This window comes from Phaenicophaeus curvirostris, chromosome 6, assembly GCF_032191515.1.
Source record: "Phaenicophaeus curvirostris isolate KB17595 chromosome 6, BPBGC_Pcur_1.0, whole genome shotgun sequence".
Classification (NCBI taxonomy): Eukaryota; Metazoa; Chordata; class Aves; order Cuculiformes; family Cuculidae; genus Phaenicophaeus; species Phaenicophaeus curvirostris.
The window spans coordinates 3178047-3201282 of NC_091397.1; the positions used below are offsets into that span (position 1 = coordinate 3178047).

Consider the following 23236-nt stretch of genomic DNA (forward strand, 5'->3'; position numbering starts at 1 on the left):
GGGAGCCAGGGAAAGAGCCAGGGACCCAGAGCCCCTTTGCTCATTGTCATCCTATAATGCCCATCACCACAGCGAGCTGATGTCCGTCTCCACCTGCTAATGTGGGGCACAGACATGATTTTCCCTTCTGCTGAGGCTCCCTGAGGTACAGCGGCTGTGGCTGGCCATGAACTCCTGCCCTCCACATGTGCACAGAGCACGACAAATTGTGTGGCTGCACTTCTCTGCACCGATCTCTTAATTACTTCGCTTCTAAGCACCCAGTCAATTATGCCAAGGTCTGAAGAGTCCAAGGGGACCAAGCTGCTGCAGCAGGATGGGGGCTGGAGCTCTGGAGCATATGAAGGGCAGGCAGCCACATTCTGCCCTGGCTGGTGCAATTTAAAGTGGCTTGTGAAGATTTAAAGTGGCTTGTGAAGCTCTTTAAGCGTTGGCCATACAGTCATCCCCAGGGTCCCTGTGGAGGACCACTCTCTGTGCACACCAAGCTAAAAATGCTGTTAAAAGCCTTTTTTTGTTTGTGGCCAGTGCAACAAAGCTGGGCTGACCAGTGGGGTTACCCATACTGGAGATCCTCCCTCCAAAGCCCAGAACACAACTCACCTTACCCTAAAGCAGACAACCCACAGAGGTGTTTATAAACCCAGGGTCACCTGCCTTGTTTCTCTCCCCTGACACTACAGGCAGCTCAGGAGATGCTTGGGGGCATCAGCCCCAGTGCGAGCACTCTCCAGATCTCATAGAGGTTTAGTAGGAGCTTGGTGAAGGACACAGAGACAGGTCTGATGTTGTGTTGACTTGTTCTTGGCTGACCTGTATTTGCACACCCTGAAATAACAGAGGCCAAAACCCAACCCAGCCCCTTCCTGTCACCCGTTTTGGTTGCAGATGTTGAAAGCTGAGAAGGAGACCCCAAAGATGGTTTGGAGAGGTGTTAATCATAGAATGGTTTGGGTTGGAAGGGATCCTAAAGACCATCCAGTTCCAACCCCTTCCACTGGATCAGGTTGCTCAAAGCCTCATCCGACCTGGCCGTGAACACCTCCAGGGATGGAGCATCCATGACTTCTCTGGGAAACCTGTGCCGGTGCCTCGCCACTCTCACAGGACAACATTTCTTCCTAATATCTAATCTAAATCTCCTCTCTTTCATCTTAAAACCATTCCCCCTCATCCTATTCCTGCGCTCTCTGATAAAGAGCCCCTCCCCAGCTTTCCTGTAGGCCCTGCACCAATTTAACCACTGCCTGAGATGAGAAAGAATTGCAGCTTTTGGCTCTGTGCCTCAGTTTCCCCATGCAATGACAGCTGCATCCCCTCTTGCACAAGGTGATGGGGGCTACTCCATCCCTTGCAGGGGTCACAGTGGGGCACCCAAACACCCCTGGGAGGGATTCTGCATAGGTGCTCTTGTGCCTTGGGGCTCCTGTCACCAACCCCAGGCAGTGCTCCCTGGCCCGGGGACAGCTTTGGCAGCCAGCACAGGTCCTCTCCAGCAGCTGCCGTGACAGACAGCTCCTGAACCAGCCCCCCTCTGCAGTGCTGCTCTAAAATAAAAATACCTCCCGCTTGCTCTGCTCCACTCCCGACCAAACTTCCTCCAGGGGCAAGGTGGGGGACAGCAGCCCAAAAATACACCCAGCTCCCCCCTAACCTGCTCAAGCCAGGCTGAGAGATGCTGTAGGGCAAGCCAACAGCCCCCTAAAACCCCTTCCATCTCTTCTTCCCCCCCCCCCCCCCCCGGTATCTCCCCTCCGTGTCGCAGTGCTGGACGCTGGATCCTGGATCCCTGCACTCTCACCCACCTCCACCCGCGTCCCGGGGCTCAAGGTCAGTAGCAGGGAGGGATGTGGGGTTGGAAAGTGGAGGGGGGGGACACTAGGGGTGGTGACACCCTGCTTCTGCAGCTCCAGGGCTTCTGGTCACCACCTGCTCCCACCATCTGGCTGGGGATCCAGAGGGGAGTGGGGAGGATGAGGATGCTGATGTCCTGCAGCAGCCTGGAAACAGTTGTGGGGGGGTGTGAAACGAAGAGGGGGGGTGTGCTGGGGTGTCCCCCAATGGACCCAACTCAGTAGCCCAGGAGCAATCAGGAGTTAAAATTATGTGAGGGGTCCCCTGCCAGCACCCCTCACCCACTGCAGGGACCCAAGTGACAACTGGGGACCATTAACTGCTTCCTCCCTCCCACTCCCCCCCAAAAAAAAATTTTAAAGCCTTTAAAAGGATAGAAAGGAGATAAAAATCCTCTCCAAAGCCACCACCGCAAGTGCCCTCCCTCCGCAGGGAAGCGCAGGGTGATGGAAGCAAGACCCCACGCGCGCCCCCCCAGCTCTGCCCAGCCTGGGATGGGGGATGTTCTTCCCTCTGGGAAAATCCTTTCCTCCAGTGCTGGGGAAGATGGGGTCACCCTGCATCGCTGATAACAACTTCCCCCAGCTCTTTAAAAAAAACACTAACCAGAAAAAATAATTAATAAAAAAAAAATAGAAATTAAATAAGCACTTATGGCAAAAGCTTTGCGATGCTGATGCGAAAGCAGAAGGTGACCGGGTTGCATTTTGCTGCTGCCTAAAAGCAGAATTCCTCTTCGTATTCCCTTTAAAGCTCCCCACGCCGTCATGGGGTCCCCCCAACCCGTGGGGAGGGATGCAGTTCTGGGGGAGGATGCTCTGTGGTGCGGCTGCTGCTGGACAGGCAAGACAAGAGGCTGCAGAGCTCGAGAAGGGCTGAAAGGGACGTTGTGGTGGGGTTAATTAGCATTGGCAAGAGTAATTAGCCCAGGGCTAATTGCAGAGTTGAATGCTGGCATCCCCCCAAGCCCTGGTGATGCTGCTGGGGCTCAGGCATACCAGCGGGGTCCTGTGGGTCATAGCTGGGGATGGCTTTAAATTGGAAGGGGGGAGATTTAGATTAAACATCAGGAGGAAATTCTTCATGATGAAGGTGGTGAGATAGTGGTTGCCCAGGGAAGTCATGGAAGCCCCCTCCCTGGAGGTGTTCAAGGCCAGGTTGGATGGGGCTTTGAGCAGCCTGGTCTGGTGGGAGGTGTCCCTGCCCACGGCAGAGGGGGTGAAACTGGATGATCTTTAATGTCTCTTCCAACTCAAACCATTCTATGATTCTATAATTATATGAATTTGAGATTAAGGGGCTCCTAAAGCCCTAGAGCTCGAGGCTGGGCAAAACCCCATCATAACCCCTCCAGCACAGGCATCTTCATGCTTTATACTGGACCCCTTCCAATGTTCCAGTCAGGAAGTATGGGGACCTGAGAGACATGCTGGACTAACTCCATCCTAGGCAACTGGCATTCCGGATCATCTCTGAACATTGGGATGAAAGCAACTTGCTGGGAAAAGCCCTTTATTGGTACTACCTGGCTGAGCTACCCCAAATCCTTGCTCCTGGGTGGATTTGCAGCTTGGCTCACCGGCAACCTCTTTCCCTGCTCGTGTGTCCCAAGGTTCAGCCCCAACTGTTACCATCTTCTCTTCAGCCACCAGCCTTCAAGGCAGCCCACAGAGCAGAGCTGCTGCGAACCAGCAGCAATTTGAGATGTTTGAGGGGTAGGAGGGAAGGTGAGATCTCAGGTTTTCTTCCCTCTTCTTCCCTTTCCCAGGTCTGGATCCCTGGCACTGGCTGGAGAGGTAACCTGCCACCATGGGGGTTAAAACGATGCTCCCCAACTACGAACTGGGGTTTTACGCTCTTGCTGTAACGTGTGCTGTGGTGTACAGCGGCAGTGAGATCTTCCAAGCATCCAGAGGTAACACTCTCCATTGCATTCCATCCGCGGGTTGGGCTTGATGACCGGATGGGTCTTTTCCAACCTGGTGATTCTATGATTCTACGAGGGGGGCCTGGGAAGGAGGATGGATGCGAGGTGGCTGCTTTTACAGCTGCCAATACCAGCAGAAGATCCTGGGCTTTAATTTTTGCAGAGAACAGCTTGGGAATCTTTGGCAGGGATCAAAAAAGATTTCTGCCTTTTTGCCTGGTTGCCGCCTCATCCCCATTTCCATGGATCATGGCAAGAGACTGTGGCACATCACAGCTCTCCAGCCAGTGCCCAAAACAGGCAACAACCCTGCCTACATTGGGTTCGTTTCCAAATATTTGTCTGGAAGCCCAAAAACCTGAAAATGGCACAGAAGCAGCCAGAAGTCCCCAGCACGCGCACTGCACAAAGGCTTTGCTGGAAAGTCATGCCAAAATAGTTGAGGTTCCTGACTTCTGTGGCTGTCCATGGGAATGCGTTAAGTTCTGGAGTCCTAAGCACAGGAAGGACATTGATCTATTAAAGCAAGTCCAGAAGAGGGTCACAAAGATGATCCGGGGGCTGGAGAACCTCCCATATGAGGACAGGCTGAGAGAGCTGGGGTTTGTTCAGTCTGGAGAAGAGAAGGCTCCGGGCAGCCCATGACAGGGGAGCTGGAGCTGGATGATCTTTAAGGTCTCTTCCAACCCAAACCATTCTGTCATTCTATGATTAGGCACTTGGGGGACGGGGTGTTTGAGCCCTAATGGCTCATCAGTGTGGTGAGGAAGGCCCCCTGCCCTGCCAAAACCCCAGGCTTCATTCCCCAAAGCTGTTCCTCTCCCCATAACTCTGGTTCTTTTGCAGACAGCATGAACAAAAAGGCCTTTCGGGACGGCATAAAGCCGGGCTGGCACTACTTCGGCAGGAAGATGGTAAGCGGAGGAAGGACTCAGTCTTTCTAGCTACTGGTGACATGGCCAGTGCTGACTGCTGGAGAAGCAGAGCTGTTTTTCCTCCTGCTGACACACTTCTGCAAAGTCCATTGGACTCCCGTTTTTCTCCCTAAAGAAGTAGTCAGGAAAATATCAGCCCTGCAGCACAGCGGATGCTCTGCTTTGCATGCACTGAGATGAGCAACTTCTGCACATCTCCCCTCAGGTTTTATGACCAAGCGCAATTGCTCAGGAGCTGTTGGGTGGAAAATGGGAAGAAAAGGCTTTGCAAGTTGTGTGGTTTCCCCTCCAGTCGGGTGTTGGGGCAGGGGTGTGAGGGCTGGGGGCAATAAGGCACCTGATGCTGCTCCTGCAGGACGTGGCCGATTTCGAGTGGGTTATGTGGTTCACCTCGTTCAGGAATGTCATCATCTTCGCCCTCTCAGGACACGTCCTCTTCGCCAAGATCTGCTCCATGACGTTGCCACAGGTGAGCCAGGGATGTGGTGGGATGATGTTGAAAGCACCAGGGTGGCCTGGAATCCGTGAAGGGGGCATGGGGGACATTCTAGGACTGGGGGAGTAGGATTGGGTCTTTCACCAAGCTGACCATGAGTTGGGGCCACTCTCTTCCTGCAGCACCGGGCTGTGGTGTACATGCTTTATGGGATCCTGGCTGTGCAGGGCAGCATGGGGCTCGTCTACCTGATGATCATCCTCTCTCACTGCCTTGTCCTCTACTCTGTTGCACTGGCTAAGCAGAAGTGGCTCTGCTATGTGGCCGGGCTTTGCTGTCTCGCCTCCTTCAAGGTGGAGCCATTCAGCTCCTGGCAGGTAGGTGCTGTCTCAGGTCATCCATCTGCCTCATTTCTAGCCTTTCTATGCCCCTCTCCTTGGGCTTCCCTTCAGGGAGGGTTCCTGAGACATCCCCAAACTCTGGGCCCTTCTCCTGGCTGCATCAGAGCTCCCACAGTGTTTGAGACGAGGGGACTGCTGTGCCACTGAGCTTGGGAATAATCCCACAGGGATTATGTGTCACAGGTGTCATGTCTTGGTGGCTTCATGCAGGACCAGAGCTCAGGACACCTGAGTCCTTGCTAGTCAGGCACCAGCTTGTCAGCCAGGCAAACCACGTTCCTGCCCTGTGCCTCAGTTTCCCCACTCGTAACACAGTGCTGGGTTCTGTGAAGCCCATGCTTACCTCTTAGGTCTCTTCTCAGCAAAGACTTTCTCCAAACGATAGGGAGAGAGAAGCCCAGGAAGGACCTTTCTAAGGCTCTTCAGCCCCTTTGAAGGAGAGTGCTTTTTGTCCCTGTCTGCTGCTTTCCTCTTGACACGCGTTCCTCACTCTCCATAAGGCTTGTCCTGGCTGTCCTTCACCTCCTGGGGAGGGCTGTGTCCCTGGGACAGGGTGATATTCCCACCCCACACCAAACCCTAGGTGGCCTGCAGCTCCTTGGTGAAGACATAGCCAAGAGGATCTACCACTTCCCAGTTCCTCCAAGATGCAGAAGCCAGCTAGGAAATCAAGTCCCAGTTTTGTCCTTCCAACAGCAAGGCTCATTAGCTCCAGGGACAATTGGTTTTGGAATATAATTAGAGGCTTTGCCCCCCGGGAGTGATGTTCTCCACAAAGCAAAGAAGCACAGAAATGACACCTCATTCCCGATGGTAACTCTCCTTTTTCCATCCAGAGCGGGTTTGTAACAGGAGCTTTTGATCTTCAAGATGTCCTCTTCTATGGAGGAAGCGGCTTCACTATCATGCGCTGCATGAGCTTTGCACTCGAGAGCTGTGAGAAGAAAGAGGGCATCTACTCCATATTTGACCTCCTCAAGTATAACTTCTACCTCCCATTCTTCTTCTTCGGGCCTGTCATGACATTTGATCAGTACCACGCTCAGGTGAGTGCTCCTGAGGTGGGGCTGGAGGAGGAGATCTCCCTGCATTTATTCGCTTGGGTTTAATGCCTACAAACCCCTACCTTTTGCCACAGTGAAGGCGCAAATGGTCATAGAGCTTCTTGTGGTCACCCAGAGTCTGTGGCCATAGTCTGGGCTGTGTGGTGACGCCGTGATTTTTGGAAGGAGTGGCATAAACTGACAGGTTTTTAACATTCTCTTTTGGGATTTCGTAGAATCATAGAATCACCCGATTGGAAGAGACCCACCGGATCATCGAGTCCAACCATTCCTATCAAACACTAAACCATGCCCCTCAGCACCTCATCCACCCGTGCCTTAAACACCTCCAGGGAAGGTGACTCAACCACCTCCCTGGGCAGCCTGTTCCAGTGCCCAATGACCCTTTCTGTGAAGAATTTTTTCCTAATGTCCAGCCTGAACCTCCCCTGGTGGAGCTTGAGGCCATTCCCTCTCGTCCTGTCCCCTGTCACTTGGGAGAAGAGCCCAGCTCCCTCCTCTCCACAACCTCCTTTCAGGTAGTTGTAGAGAGCAATGAGGTCTCCCCTCAGCCTCCTCTTCTCCAGGCTAAACACCTCCAGCTCTCTCAGCCGTTCCTCACAAGGCCTGTTCTCCAGCCCCCTCACCAGCTTCATTGCTCTTCTCTGGACATGCCATTTCAACCGATCAGTTCAAAAGGGAAGACATTACTGTGTTGAAAGCATCATGCAGGAGTGAAGTGGGGAGGGTTCAGCTCATGTCCTTGCTCACTGGGCACCTATGCTCCTCAGTGCCTCAGTTTCCACTCTCTGTCACCACAGCGGCTGCCCTGCTGTGTAATGCCAGGAGGCCAAGGTGAGACATCACAGAATAAGAGAATAGAATGGAAAAGACCTTTGAGATCATCAAGCCCAACCACACCTGTCCACTACCAAATCATATCCCTAAGCACTTCATCTACTCACCTTTGAAGTCCTCCCAGGGATGGTGAGTCCACCACCTTCCTGGGCAGCCTGTGCCAGTGCCTAAGAACCCTTTCAGCAAAGAAATTTTTCCTGATGACACAGATAAACATGTGGTGCCTTTCCATGGGAACTCTGCATGCTGGTGGCTGTGAGAACAAGGGAAGTCTCACATTTCCATTCTGCTGGTTTGCCCAAGGAGCATGAATTTCTGGAGATAGTCTGTGTTTCTTAAGAGGAAATAATTTCTCTAGAAACCAGTGAGATTGGTTGGAGGGCTGTGTTTCAGCAGCCAGGGGCTTCCTCTGCTCCCCATGAAATATCCTGGGTGCCTCAAGTCTTTCCCTGCATCCCACAAAACCAAGGGGACTTCTTGAAGAGCAGACTCCAAACAGCACTGGAAAACGTCAGCAGCAGCCTGGGCTGGGACCAGCTGAACTCTGGGACTGTTTCACATCCAAAGATCAAGCAAAACAGCAGTGCTCTCTCCCTACTCACTCTTCCCATCCCAACATCCTTTTACACCAATGATCAGCCTTTGGTCATCAAAGAAAACTGGTACTGCTTCCGAAGAGATGGACCTCTTGCTTGGTCAGCAGTGATGCTGGGAACAATTGCTACCAACTCTCTTTCTCCTTTAAGTTTTTCAATGCTACATCGAATTTTTGGATCCCACATCGAATTTTTGGATGCCAGCTGATGTCTGGGTGCAAGAGTATTCTTGAAATAACATCTGTTGATCGAGAAGTAAAAGCAACCCAGAGTAAGGGAGAGCACCCAGAGCCTCCCTTGTGAGAAAGAGACAAAAAAACTACTCAGCCCAGCACCTTCTCTCCAGTGCCAGCCTGGTACTGGTTGCCTAAGAAAAGGTCTGCACTGCTTTTTTTCCCTTCAGTAAGCAGAAGAAGCCCTGATCTGAATCCCATTCCTTGCTGGTTCATTCCCCTGTGGACTTAACAACCTCGTGCTGTGTGTTGAAAAGAACAAGATCCCTTGGGTCTCACAGAACTATTTAAAAGAATTTTCAGAGCATTTGAGGTGAAGATCATAAGGTGTCCCACATAGGGGATGCTTACGGTGCCTCGAGTCTGTCAGCAGCCCATTCTCAGCAGACAAGCATCAGGAGTGGTCAGGCCACTGGTGAGCTCTTCTCCAAGGCTGATGGAAGAAATGTTTCATCCTAAGTCTTCCTCCTTTCAGTCTTGTTTTACCAAGAGGGAATGGCCTCAAGCTTCGCCAGGGGAGGTTTAGGCTGGATATTAGGAAAAAAATTTTCACAGAAAGGGTCGTTGGGCACTGGAACAGGCTGCCCAGGGAGGTGGTTGAGTCACTTTCCCTGGAGGTGCTTAAGGGACAGGTGGACGAGGTGCTGAGGGACATGGTTTAGTGTTTGATAGGAATGGTTGGACTCGATGATCCAGTGTGTCTTTTCCAACCTGGTGATTCTATGATTCTATACCAGTCAGGCTGAAGTCCAGGTGAGTGTGGCTCCAGCAGCCCCAGTCTCCAAGCTGCTCCAGAGGGCGTACAGAGCCCTCCTCACCTCACATTCCTCTTCCTCCTCTGATTTCCGTCAGTCTTTCCTATGAAATGGGCAGCTCTGTCTTCTCCTAATGCTGCATCCTGGTATCCGTATGATTAAACTCCTCATGTCTCCAAGACCTGAACTCCCACCACCCCTACAAGGCTGGATCTGGGTGGTCCTGTTCCTTCCCCACAGCCCCAAACCATGATGTTTATGGCCATTTAATGAGCAATTCCCCTCTCTGCTTAAAAGGGTCATCCCAAAGGCACAAGTCCCAGCTGGGTGTCCCTTCTTGGCCTGGCCACCACTGCCATCTCCTGGCTAGATACCCCTCTGCACTGTTGGAGCTAATTACCCAACGGTAATTATGAGAGCATGGAAATGGAGACCCTTCCCTAGGATGGGGTCTATGGCCCAGTTAGGGAATGGATCTGTCTTTTTGGCTCCTGCTGGTGCTATGTGAAAAAAAAGAGGAGTAGATGTCGTACTTGGGGACACGGTCTGCTGGTGGACTTAGCGAGGCTGGATCAATGGTTGGACTCGATGATCTTAAAGGTCTTTTCCAACCAAAACCATTCTATGATTCTATGGTTCTATGATTCTATGATTCTATGATTCTATGATTCTATGATTCTATGATTCTATGATTCTATGATTCTATGTCCTGGTGGAGCCCTCGCAACCTAATGTGTGGTAGGAACTCATCTCTACCAGAGCCTGGCCAGCATGATCTGAGCTGAAAAGCTTCTTTCTTACTAGGATCAAAGGAACAAATTAATTTCAGTAGGGATGGAAAGAACAGAACCCCGATCACAAAGGGGTGGTGGCAGAGTGCGACCACCCCACACAGACATGAGCCTCAAGCTGCACTGGGGGAGGTTTAGATTGAATATTAGGAAAAATTCCTTCACTGAAAGGGCTGTCAAGCAGAGAAGCGGTGGAGTCACCATCCCTGGAGGGATTAAAAAGATGTGTGGATGTGGTACCTGGGGACATTGCTTGGTGGTGGACTTGGCAGTGATGGATTTACAGTTGAACTCAATCTTAAAGGTCTTTTCCAACCTAAACAATTCTACAATTCTATGAAAGGGGGCCTCTGTGTCCTCTCACACATCTCCATGCCAGAGCCCATCCTCCCTCAGCTTCTCCTCCAGCTCAGAGTCTAGTGGACTTTTTGTGTCCTTAAAGCACTTGGCATATAACAGGCACAGAAAAAAAAAAAAAAATCTGGTGAAGGCTTTAATTCTCAGGAATCATCTGGATTTGATGACGGGGCTGGTGCGGCAGCCTGCAGATTATGTTGAGAGAGCTCCCACCTCTTGCAGGGAATAAAGGGAAAGTAATAAACATAAGAGGATTTTGAATACAGCAGCAATTTTTATGGTGATGCAGGGAAGCGAGGACATCGGTCTACCCAGTCTAATCCTGAAAATTGCTCTGATGATTTTTATACTACACTGCCCAGAGACATGACAGCTCCTGAAGGCAAAGCCTGGCCCCTGTTTGTACAAGACACAGCACAGTTGAAATCCTCATCAATCGGATCCCAACTGATTCAGGATGGCCCCTCAAGCAGCTCTCCCTCCCGTGTACAGCAGGTGTTTGCAGCAAAAGCTCTGGAAACTATCAGTCAACCTCCTCCTCCCAAATGAACCTGGTCAAAAATATGTATCTGGCCCTGGCAGAGCTGTCAGGTGGGATTTCATCCTCTCCCGAGCATGCAGATTTCCTTCCCTACAGTCATCCTGCAGATATGATGTGTACGGGTATTTCCACCCACTTAGTGACCTGCGCAATGGAGCACCACTAAGCAAAGTTGATTTTCAGAACATGTCCTTGCAGAAAGAGCATTAAGCCCTATTCCCTGGTGGTATGGTTTTCAGCCCATCTCGGGTCCCTTAGGCACAGCCAGACCTGTCACTGCTGTGTCACACCATGTGCATGTTCTGCTGGAAACCCCAGTGATGGGATCAGCTTTTGCTAGGAGGGTGATCCAGGAGGCACATTGCAGCCTTGCTCAGCAAGGAGGTGGGGGTGTTGGAGATAAGCCGTGAGTAGAACATGTCCTGCTCCTCATGGATATGTTCACCTGAGCTAGACACTTGGTCTCCCTTAATTAATGGCAATTTTGGCAGTGTAATCCATGGTGTGATTTCTAAAGCAAGGCATTGAGTCCCCGTATGGGCCTCAGCCATTTCTCATAGAACCATAGAATCATGGAATCATAGAATAGTTAGGGACCTTAAAGATCATCTAGTTCCAACACCCATGCCATGGGCAGGGACATCCCACTAGATCAGGTTACCCAAGGCCCATCCTACCTGGCCTTGAACACCTCCAGAGATGGGGCAGCCACAACTTCCCTTGGCAACCTGTTCCAGTATCTCACTACTCTCATGGTGAAGAAATCACCTAATGTCTAGTATTAATCTGCCCTTCTCTAGCTTATATCCATTCCCCCCTGTCCTATCACCACAGCTTTTTATGAAAAGTCCCTCTCCAGCTTTCTTGTAGGCTCCTTTCAGGTACTGGCAGGTCGCTATAAGATCTCCTCAGAGTCTTCTCTTCTCCAGGCTGAACAAGCCCAACTCTCTCAGCCTGTCCTTGTAGGGAAGGTGCTCCAGCCCTCAGATCATCTTTGTATCTTCCTCTGGACCCATTCCAACAGCTCCATATCCTTCTTACATTGAGGATTCCAGAGCTGGACACAATACTCCGGATGAGGTCTCACAAGGGAGAGTAGAGGGGAAGAATCACTTCCCTCGACCTGCTGGCCACACTTCTTTTGATGCAGCCCAGGATACAATTGGCCTTCTGGGCTGTGAGCGCACACTGCTGCCTCATGTCAAGCTCCTCATCAACTAGCAACCCTAAGTACTTCTCTGCAGGGCTGCTCTCGATCACGTCATCCCCCATCATGTACTGAAAACAGGGATTGCCCCTTCTCTGGATGGAGGAACATGATGCCCATCCTGCCTCTCAGCTTAGCCCTTTTTTGGTTTGCCATCCTGGCAGGTGAGCACCCGAGAGCTGAGACGCAAAGATGATGAGATGAGGAACATCCGGGTCCATGCTCTCCTCCACGTGGGGGCCATCATTGCTGTGGACATCTTCTTCCATTTCTTCTACATTCTCACCCTTCCTACTGACCTGAAGTTCATGAACCGCCTCTCGGACTGGTCCCTGGGTAAGTGTCCGTGCTTGGACATGCTCCCACCTGTACTCAGCTTCAAGGCAGTGGTGAGTGATTCAGGTAGATTCTCCATCTACCTCCATTGAGAGACCTCGCCAATGCCTATGTTGGACGGGTTTGGGGAAAGCTCTTGTTCTTCCCAGCCACGATGCAATGGAACTGGGGTCTGTCAGATGGTGTTTGACAGTCTCATAGGATCCTGGAATAAATTATTTGGCTCATGGTTTAGGGGATTGAGCACCAAGTTGTTCTTATTGCTTTTGTCTGCACTGGAAGGGAATGCAAACCCTCCAAAAATCAGCCCCATGCCATTGCAAGAGGAACATTTGCTATTTCAGATACTTTCACAAGTAGCCACCAATTATTGGTGTTTGTGAGGCACTGAGATAGCCACAAGCTGCTTAACGTTACTGAATTTTAAAAGCTTTGCTGGTTGAAGACAGCGTTAGACTATCCTTCTGATGTTTTGTTTGTTGCAATAGACTACATGCTTCCATGGGACATGATGTCCCCCAAAGGCCTGAAGAACAGGACATCCTGTGCTCCTCATCACGTGTTTGATTCTCATTTTTGCTTCAGCTGGCTTGGCCTACTCCAATTTGGTGTACGACTGGGTGAAAGCTGCTGTCATGTTTGGGGTCATCAACACCATTGCCAGGTTGGACCACTTGGACCCACCCCAGCCCCCAAAATGTATCACCATGCTCTACGTCTTCGCAGAAACGTGAGTACCACAGTTGCTTTGAAAAGATACAGCATGTTTTAAATGAAAACATGAGCATGAGGAGGTCTGGTCTGTGCTCCTGAGCAGCTGGCCTCTAAGTTGGAGTTGTATTGACCAGTCTGCATTGAAACTATAGCCTAGACCTGTCCATGCCCAGGGAAATATTCTTGGGCAGGAAATAATGGCTAAGATACTACCACATCGGTAGTAAGACCTGTTCAAGGAAGGAGCATGGAGAACTCCTGTGAACCAGGTTCAAGAAGAACCTCACCAGGGTCTAGGTGCCTTCTCTTGCTGCATGGAAGGGTTGTCATTACACTGCATGTTTTAACGTGCTTTTTATCATCTGCATTTTAGGCATTTTGACAGAGGGATTAATGACTGGCTATGTAAGTAAGTGTCTAATCAACTGTCTCTGGTTCAGGGTCTTCTCTTTCATCTCAGAGCAATGAAGGGTTAAATGCTGTTCCTTCCAAAGCTGAGGTGTCCTCTTCTGTGTGAAGAAGCATGAAGTCACATTTGGTCTATTTATCCCTAAGACCATTGAATCAATTCCCACAAAGTGCAACAACCTCCTCCAAAGTTGAGAATAAGAGAGTCTTGTCCCAGAAAACCTTTTAAGTCTGGTGGGTTTAGCGTTCCCTCAAGGAAAGAAGAGTCAAGTTCATATTCCATGAGGAGGAAAGAGGAATTGAGCCCAGGTCTCCCATATCTTGGGTAATAAGGGTGGCCTGAGCTCCCTCTATATCTTGCTCAGCCCTTCAGCTCCTCTCAGCCATGGGTCCACATCAGCAAACCTGTACTGAAAACTGCAGCTGTATTAATCCCCACATTTTATCAGCTTTTTTCTCTACCTGTAAGAGGGGATAACAGTAGCATTTTGTTCTTAAGGAACTATAAGTTTGTTAGGAAAACAAGCCATGTGTAGATGGACTGCAGGAAAATCAGTTTATTGCTGTAACGTGTCAGCCAAAACTTCCTTCCTTAATGGGTGAGCATGGGAGGAGGGACACCAGAGAGCTCTCCTTGATTACAGGGAGCACCAGTCCTTTTCTTTGGCTTTTAGGTACGTGTATGACCACATTGGAGAGAACCATGACAACATCATGAAGGAGCTCGTGGCCACCATCGCCACTTTTGCTGTCACTACCCTGTGGCTGGGGCCCTGTGAGATTGTTTATATCTGGTCTATCTTCAACTGCTTTGGCCTCAACTTTGAGCTCTGGGTGCAGAAGTTCTTCCAGCAGGAGCCCTTTGCCAAACTGGAGGTGAGGAGTTGGGCTGCAAGTGGTTGGAGGAAGATCAGTGGGTCTGGGGCCAAACTCTGCTGCTGGAAAATGTCCACGACTGCGCGGAGCTCAAATGTATTTCTGAAAGTCAGATCCATCTTCTGCTGAAACTGAAGAGTAACATCCCTGATAATGCCATGCAGCTCCACACCCAGGGCTCCTGAGTGGAGACCTGAAGCACTCTCCTGTGGCCTTCAACATCTTTGTGATCACCTACTCAGTTGTGTAAGGGACGCAAAGTCCTGGTGCTCTGTAGCCCTTCTTTTTATGTATGTGTCACCCAACCAGAGCAAATTCCCACCTGTCACTGTGATGCTTCATGGTAAAAGTTGGGTGTAGAGCTTTCAGAAGGAAAAGAAAGATCCAAAAGAACCAGGAATGCAGCCCCAATGAGGCATCAAAAGACGAGGTGCATGTATCCATGGGAGGGGAGTTGGAACTCAATGATCTTTAAGGTCCCTTCTGACCTAAACCAGTCTATGAATCCATACCACAGATGGACACAAAATCTGAGATCTGTCCATGGGGAAATGTTTATACATTATGATATGGAAACCATTAGTTTTCGTTCTGGAAAACATCTAGGAATTATGAGCACTTTTGATCTGATCTCTGATAAAACCGAATATTTAGGTATTAGAATTAATTATTTTCCAGCCACTCCAAATCTTACCTCCCTGTCCTCATTTAGGACCCTGGGGACATGTTGAAAGAAAAACTTAGGAAACTCCATCCTGGAAACAATTCTGTTGCTTTTTTTTTTTTTCCTAACCTAAAGTTCTAGACTGGTTCAGTAAAGACCCCTTCTGAATAGAGTCTTCAGAGAGCAATCCTCCCATTTGCTCTCCTCATTGAACTTCTAATCAGATTATAGCACTCATAGGCAGTGAAATCTCCCTCCCTGTGGCAGCACAATTCTCAGCACTAAGTGGCCTGGGGTTTTGTCATGCTCTTTGAAGATTGCTATAAAACATTTCCCTGCTCTGCTTGCAGCAGCTGCTCCTGAGGGTTATGTGCCAGTGACAATTTCACTCCACTGCTGTTACTAGTTTTCAGCTCTTTTTTTTTTTTTTCAATTCTTAAGACTATTTCTACCAGGAGCTGGGAGTGATCTGCACATTGGGTTCATAATAATCTTGGTATACAACAATATTTAACTGCCTTGAGGAACGGTTTACTCAAGGCAGCAGATGAAGAGAGCAGTACTCAGCCATTACAATTAGCATGAAACCACATATAACATCTTGAGCCCATCCATGGGACCTTGAAACACCAGTCCAGAGTCCCAAGTGCATCTGAGTTCATCAGCAGAGAAGTTTTAACTTGTCCTTAAGCTTCTTAATCCCAGAAATATAAATGGTTGCTGTAGTTTTTGCCTACCCCTCTGCTGTTCCAGCTGGAGTTAGAATCATAGGTTGGGTTTGGTTGAGTTGGGTTGGGTTGGAAGGAACCTCAAAGTTCCAACACTCCTGCCACGGGCAGGGACAACTCCCACTGGATCAGGTTGCTCAAAGCCTCATCTAACCTGGCCTTGAACACCTCCAGGGACAGAACTTCCACAACTTCTCTGGGCAGCCTGTGTCAGTGCCTCACCAACCTCACAGGAAAAACTTTCTTCCTAATATTTAATAGAAATATCCACTCTTGCAGCTTCAAGTTGAATGAGCCTGTACCCTGGAAATTTTTCCTCACTCTCTGTTCTACTTTTCCTCACTCTCTGCTCTGCTCCCCTTCCACAGGCCAAAATGTCAGAGGCCATGACTCGGCGGATTAGGGCACTCTTTGGGGCAGCAAATTTCTGGGCCATTGTCCTCTACAACATCCTAGCCCTCAACAGCCTAGAATTTGCGATGCTGGTCACCAAGAGACTCCTCCTGACAGGTAAGATGCTACCCCACCAACCCTTCCCATTGGGGCACCCTTGTCGTGATGGGAGAACACTTGTAGAGGAGCTGAAGACTGAGACTTACGAGTCCTCTTGCTGGTCCGTCCATTGGCTCGTGATTTGATGGCTCCCAATGTGCTTAATTATTGTTCAAAAGGTTCAGGAAGCTGTTTCTTAGCTCCCATCCTTCTCGTGTGAGCTCTCTGGGGTATGAGCTGCCTTCCAGTTGTGCTCGCATAGCTCCTAGCACAGCCTGATGCTGTGATTTAGATTCCTTGCAGCAACACACAGGTCACATTTGCCCCATGAAGGTGGACTGTGAAATGGTCACCTTGCTGGAGAAAGGGATTTATTTGTCCTATCTTATCTCCTTCTGATACAGCAGTTACTCCTGCATCAACCTGAAGGTGACAAGTAAAATCATCATCCCAAGCTCCTAATGAACAGTCTTATCTGCACATTTCTAATCAGTGGATGGTGGCACTATTTTGAAGTCTTCTTGAGCAGCCCAGGGTATAAATAGCCATCATGAGCCCATGTCCTCCAGCCCTCTCTGGGACAGGGTTGGCATAGGAAATGGATAATGTGACGCTCTGGGCTCAGTGTGCCAGGAGTGCCTGCCCGCTGAGCTAGGTGGCTTTTGCTGGTTGCATTATTCATTTCAGAGGTCCTCTTTTAGCAGGGACAAAGCCTGCGTCTCCCCTCTGCTGTGGATACCAGACTTGTAGTTACAAATGCTGTCAGACGCTTCCTAAGTGGAAGATCTCCTGGCTCTCAGTCGCTTACCCAAGTGACAAAAACATATTTCCTGGGAGCACACTGTGTCCCCACTCAGTATAGGAAAAGGCAGGGGTTTATCCTCAGCATCTTTAGGACACAAAGCTTCCAGAAGATCACAGTGCTGAACAACAATGGACATGAGCAGGTTGAATGGGCAGAAAATCAACCACCAAGTCTGAATTCGAGGGGCAGAAGGAGTTTTGGAGGTAAGGGAGTGCTCAAAGACACTCCAGCATGTTCCCATCTTACCTACAGTCCATGATGCTTTGGCGGACTCAGGCACCACTTCATCTAAAAACTGATCCTGGGGATTTCTCTCTCCTCTTAGTGATGCTGTAGGGCTAGATCCACAACCGAAAATGTCATTGGACACCATGAACTTGTGGGACCTCTCAAGCCCACTGGAGAGGCAGTAGTGCTGGAGAAGAGCTGGCCCCATTTGGCAGGCAGCTACACCAAGATGACCATGTCTCCCTTCATCTTCTAGGTTTCCCTGTCAGCACGTTGTCCATCTGGTTCGTCACATACTGTGGAGTGCAGCTGATCAAAGAGCGTGAGCGCATCCTGGCCATTGAGGAGGAGAAGAGTGACAAAGCAAAGGTGGAGTAGAGGGAGACATCAGTGGGCTTGTCCCAAAGCCTCTTCTCCTCTCCAGCCACCACTGCCAGACCAGCCACTGGCAGGGGGTCTCCAAGCACTCCTGACAATCGGACTGCTGTAGCTCACCCACATAGAAGTCACCTGGAAGGCACAGGTCACCCCCTCGCTGCAGGAAAGATTTTCTATAAGACACTGTGGGCGTTTCTCAGGCTCCCCATGCATGGCAGACTGCTGAGACAAGCTCCCAGGACATTTCTTCAATGCCAGCAAGAGCCATCCCCATTATTTTTCTTACCCTCTAACACTGTGCAGACCTAGAGATTTCACCCCTTGCTTCCCATAACACTTGGTCCACCAGCACTCAGCTCTTCTGCAGGATCTGTAGCTCATGTCTCCCAAAGGAGACTCTCCAAGTCCAATGGCTTGAGGTTTTAGGGTGGGCCAGTCACAGAACTATGGGAAAGGGATTAGCTGGAGCTGAGCCTGCTCCGATCAGATCATCTCTAGGCCACTTCCAGCCCAAGCATCTCATGTTTCTTTCACTACAAGAAATGGTCAGCATCCACTGTCAAGTCTTCTGCATCTAGGCTTGTGCAATAAGGTCTGTGAAATGGCTCAGCATGATCTATACCTACCAAGAGGCTAATAAATAAATAGCACAGCCTTTACAGCAAAGGGAAACAACCAGGAACACCACATTGAAGGGTAATTATCTCCCCACCACTGTCAACAGTGCAGAGTGATAGCTGTGATCTCTGCAAAACAGTTCCCTTCAGTGCTAAACATCTTGGAAAAAATGATTTAGCACCAACAGGAGGCATAGTTAATAAGAATGTGGGAGTTATACCTACTTCACAGCCATCGCACATCATGTACGGGCTGCCTGAGGAGCAACAAAACACAACACGTGGCTCATAACTGCTTGGTGCCCAGACCTCAACTCAAAGGGTCCTCCACTACAGGGTCTGAGACTGATGTGGCCACCACGACCATCCTGCTGTGATATGCTGTGTGATATGCCGGGACTCAAACCAAATCCCACTTGCATTTTTTACATGTCATGGACAAAGGTTTGAGTTCATGTTCTGGCCAACAGTTGAGGAACAGAAGATGCTGTAGCCAACTCTTTCTCATCTCCAGCCATCCATGCCTTTACTCAAATGACTTTGGTGCACACAGCCTAAGCCCATGACTGCATGGCTGAATGAGCACACGCGCACGTGCACAACCAAAGGAGAAAGATTTCTGAGTGAAGGGCATTTATTAGGCAGAGGGGAAGCCCATAGTAGGCTCCTTGGAGAAGCAGATTCTAGGACACTGCATAGTGAATGCATTAAATAAATGTACATGTGTGAAACACGGTGCCTTGGGGAAAAGGTGGGTTCATAGTTGAAAAATTCTAAGAGCTCTCTCTGTCTCTCATGCACTTTAGAGTAACTTTCAGTGGCCTTATGTGGTTCTGTTGATGCTTGGTGAGGGAAGAATCTGGACCACTTTGTTACATGGGTTGAGATGCCTGGTGCGGGTGTGTTCTGGGTTCCCTGTGGGTGGAACAAGATCAGTTCCTAGCCAGCTTTCAGCTCAGCCAAAGCTATTTATGAGGTCCCTAATAAATGTAATTTATTTATGTAGTAAATAAATGTTGGAAATCTGTGGCACGTGTTGTGCTTCTGTAACGCAGGTGACACCCTGGAATGATCTTAGAGACACAAGGATCTGCCTGCAAGTCCACAACTCCCGCCTCTAACTGTGATACAAGATAAGACATGGTTGAGTTTGATAGAAACCCACCTAAGCCGTATCACCAGATTGGAGGTTTGACTGCAGCTTGATTCATATTCACCCTTATTTGGAATCATAGAATGCTTAAGGTTGGAATAGACTTCTCAGATCATCAGGTCCATCCATCATCCCAACACCACCGTGCCTACTAACCCACGTCCCACATATGATTCCGCTTTTGTACTGGTGAAATATCATGAGCCCACTGCCATCAAAATTTCATCCATGTAGTTTTTATTTCTGGGAATCTGACCCAAAAATGCTGGAAGTAGTGGCAGATATTGCGCCTTGTTAGCATCAGCTACCAGGCACATCCCTTTTTAACACAAATCTGCTGCTGGACCTTTGGTAAATGCTTCTTGGCATCTCTATTATTCCAGACTTACCACCTGAACAGCTGTGACACAATAAGCTGCCTCCCAGCATAAAATTCACCTCCATACGGGAGTCCTCGCATAGTTGAAGCCACCTTAAGCTGTCTAGACCAAGGGCTCTGGCTGTGGGGGGCTCAGCTCAGGTCCCTAGCTACCCGGGTGGACAGAGTTGTCCAGCTCCTGGTATTGAAGTTGTGACTCACACAGCAAAGGCCGGTGACTCTGCACTGTCCTCTTGACTTGGATACTCCAGGAGAGAAAATAACCCATTCACTAAGGATCTAAATTTACCCAGCAGCTGCACCTGCTGGAGCTGCCAGAAGGAGCTAATCTTAGACACCAACTGAGTGAGCAATTTGTTAGAGTTTTTGTTGGTGGGAGAACTTGGGCTTTTCCCTCCTTTGCCTGAAGTTATCCCCTCGTTTGTCATTGCTGTTAGAAGCCTAGGGATCCTGGTAGGTAAGGAGCATCCAAGTGATGGTATCTCAACATGCCTTACTGTTCAGCTCTGTGCAAAAGATCCTCAGCCTCGCTGTATGCCTCTGTGGAGTGGAATTTATCAACTGTTCATCTCTCTCCTGGAGAAAAGTATCTTGTCTGATCTGGTTATTGCCTGCTCATTAGTAAAATTTGCCTGAGAAGCCAAGAAAAGTGATTATTTATTGCAACTACAAATCCAAATTAATAGCCCTACACTGAATACTTCCTTGTTCAGCTTGACAGGGCTGTAATTCCTGCATTCATCATTCTTGTTCTAACATTTTGAGGGGGAGGCAGTGATCCTGCTACATTGCATTCCCTTAGGATGCTTACCATGTATTCTCACCCACTCCCATGTTGTGGAAAGGATTGCTGCCCGCTTACAGACACACTTAATGACTGACTTAGTCCATTAGTCATTAAAAATCACTAGCACTAGTCCTGTTAGACCTGGGGCCAGTTAGCTGAGGGCTGTCTCCAAACAGCCCACTTTATTCAGCACTGTGTTGTCTATTACATAGACTCTTGGGGGAACACCCTGGTGAGAGTGGATTCACCCATTTGTGAATTCATGAAGATAGCTGAAAAGTAACTATGATCACTGCTCACCCTCAGCACACCCACACGTGCCATCTCATCTGCTTTTAGATGCTAAATCCCTCTGAGCTTTGCTGGTACTTCCTTGGAGACCAACTTACCTTAGTGGTGACACATGGGACCCAGCAAATGAAAGACAGATCAGAGAATCATAGAATCATACAATCACCAGGTTGGAAAGGACCCACTGGATCATCAAGTTCAACGACTCCCATCAATCACTAAACCATGTCCCTGAGCACCTCGTCCACCTGTCCCTCAAACCCCTCCAAGGAAGGTGACTCAACCACCTCCCTGGGCAGCCTGTTCCAGTGTCCAATGGTCCTTTCCATGAAATGTTTTTTCCTAATGTTCAGCCTAAATCTCCCCTGGCAGAGCTTGAGGCCATTCCCTCTTGTCCTGTCCCCTGTCACTTGGGAGAAGAGGCCAGCACCCTCCTCTCTACAACCTCCTTTCAGGTAGTTATAGAGAGCAATGAGGCCTCCCCTCAGCCTCCTCTTCCCCAGGCTAAACACCCCCAGCTCTCTCAGCCGTTCCTCATAAGGCCTGTTCTCCAGCCCCTCACCAGCTTTGTTGCTCTTCTCTGGACTCGCTCCAGAGCCTCAACATCCTTCTTGTGGTGAGGGGCCCAGAACTGAACACAGGATTCGAGGAGCGGTCTCACCAGTGCCGAGTACAGAGGGAGGATAACCTCCCTGGACCTGCTGGTCACGCCGTTTCTGATCCAAGCCAAGATGCCATTGGCCTTCTTGGCCACCTGGGCCCCTGCTGGCTCATGTTCAGTCGCTGTTAACCAACACCCCCAGGTCCCTCTCCTCCAGGCAGCTTTCTAGCCAGAAATGGGACAAGTTTACTGTGATCAAAGCATCCACAAAAGATAATGGTTGCAAAGGGCTCAGAATTGATGATTGCCTCAAATTCCATGGCTGTCACCAGAGAGAAGTTGTCCATAGCAAACAGATGTGGCCTTGGCTCTACAGTCCAGCAAGTCTCAGAATAAATCCTCCACAAAATCCTATTGATTTCACTGCTCATAAACAGGTTGTAAAATGGAAATGACCAACCAGTGTGAACACAGGAAAAACAGACATGAGGGAAGACACACAAGTGAGAAAGATATGCCGTGCTTGAGATACAGAAAATTGTGGAAACAGAAGACAGGAGATCACAAATGTGAATGTTGCTACAAACCATCATGAGCATCTAGTGGGATGTGTCCCTCCCTATGGCAGGAGGATTGGAACTGGATAATCTTGAGGGTCCCTTCCAACTCAAACCATTCTGTGGTTCTATGAGGACGGCACTGCAGGGAACGGTTAAGCGTGTTTAGTCTCAATTCATGGTTTAAACTCTCTCTAGAGTGAGTGAGGACAGATGGACATCACCAGAGTCATCTTACCTCAGGCAAGTGTCTAATTCAGGAGCAGAGAATAAGTTCCCAGAGATACCTGTCTCTCCCCAGGTCTGTAGGGAGCCTAAATGACACAGTGCACCAAGGAGATGATGATGTGGAAAAGACAAAGCCGCATCCCCAAGCCCTGGAGCAGGTCCAGGTGCTGTGTCAAGGCACAGAAGCTGATGATCCCCCAGAGCAGGTTTGGAATCGGAACGGTGCTTTTTCTCTGGGTGGATCACAAACATGGGAGAGGCCACAGACCCACCGATCTGGGAAGGGATGGGCTGTGGACACATTTTAGCAGTGGCACCTCGTGACGCAGGGAATGTGGAAGCAAACCTTGGATGGCAGCACACGCTAAGTAGCACAGCAAAAAAAGAAATCAAGCCAGGGCTCAAAGGAGATTAAAGGCAGAGGAGGAAAAATCCCATCTGGTATTTCAAAAATGCAGGATTAAACTTGGAAAAGTGTAGCCCTAATATAAATTGAAGGGAAAGAGAATAATGGGGTTGTCCAGCCCTAGATGTCTGGGAGCAGAGGAATGTTTCTGAAGTTCGACCCAGTTCAGAGATCAGTGTTCATAATCTGATCTCATTGCAGAGGAGCAGCACAGCAGAATAGCTTATGATGTGAGCTCCAAAACCAGCTTGTGATTATTTTGTTTATTTCCCTGCTATACTGGTACTTCCCAGATGCTGCTGGAACCTCACCAGTACAAGAGGGCTTCATACCAGTATAGCTCCCTCCCTCTTCCCACTCATGTCAATAACCATCATGGCAAAAAGCACTTTTATAAATAAATCCATGCCAGGGTAATGGGTTGTGTGGCTTTAAATATACCAAGAAGAGTGGCTAATATCTTTGCATAGACTTAATTAAACTGTTAATTAAATCTGTGCCGCTGCTGAGTGTCAGCCAGCCCAGTGGGCCCATAGTAATGGAGATAAAATAAAATAGATTCATGTGTAAGTTTTACAATAGATATAAATAATTATAGCTACTCTGCTCATCCACGTTCGTCAAGACAAATTTGCTTCTTCTTGAGATCCACGG

The 23236-nt window shown here is 49.3% G+C and overlaps 2 protein-coding genes across 3 annotated transcripts in view; one reads left to right on the forward strand and one right to left on the reverse strand.

Moving 5' to 3' along the window:
* Positions 1 to 1895, reverse strand: part of C6H1orf35 (chromosome 6 C1orf35 homolog) — a 404048-nt gene extending 402153 nt beyond the window's left edge. Inside the window, exon 1 of the mRNA XM_069859199.1 lies at positions 1880 to 1895. The gene's annotated coding sequence lies outside the window, so the exon portion shown is untranslated. The remainder of the gene's footprint in view (positions 1 to 1879) is intronic.
* Positions 1731 to 19207, forward strand: HHATL (hedgehog acyltransferase like). 2 transcript variants are annotated; one of them, XM_069859179.1, is made up of 12 exons: positions 1731 to 1830; positions 3623 to 3769; positions 4628 to 4695; positions 5072 to 5185; positions 5335 to 5529; positions 6390 to 6599; positions 12099 to 12270; positions 12856 to 13000; positions 13358 to 13393; positions 14067 to 14268; positions 16029 to 16170; positions 17442 to 19207. In XM_069859179.1, exons 2-12 carry the CDS (start codon positions 3664 to 3666, stop codon positions 17561 to 17563), a joined length of 1512 nt encoding a protein of 503 aa, XP_069715280.1. In that variant the 5' UTR covers positions 1731 to 1830; positions 3623 to 3663; the 3' UTR covers positions 17564 to 19207. The 2 variants fall into 2 exon arrangements, with proteins under 2 accessions (XP_069715280.1, XP_069715281.1); XM_069859180.1 differs by lacking the exon at positions 1731 to 1830 and having other exon boundaries at positions 3642 to 3769; positions 4632 to 4695.
* The last annotated feature ends 4029 nt before the right edge of the window (positions 19208 to 23236 follow it).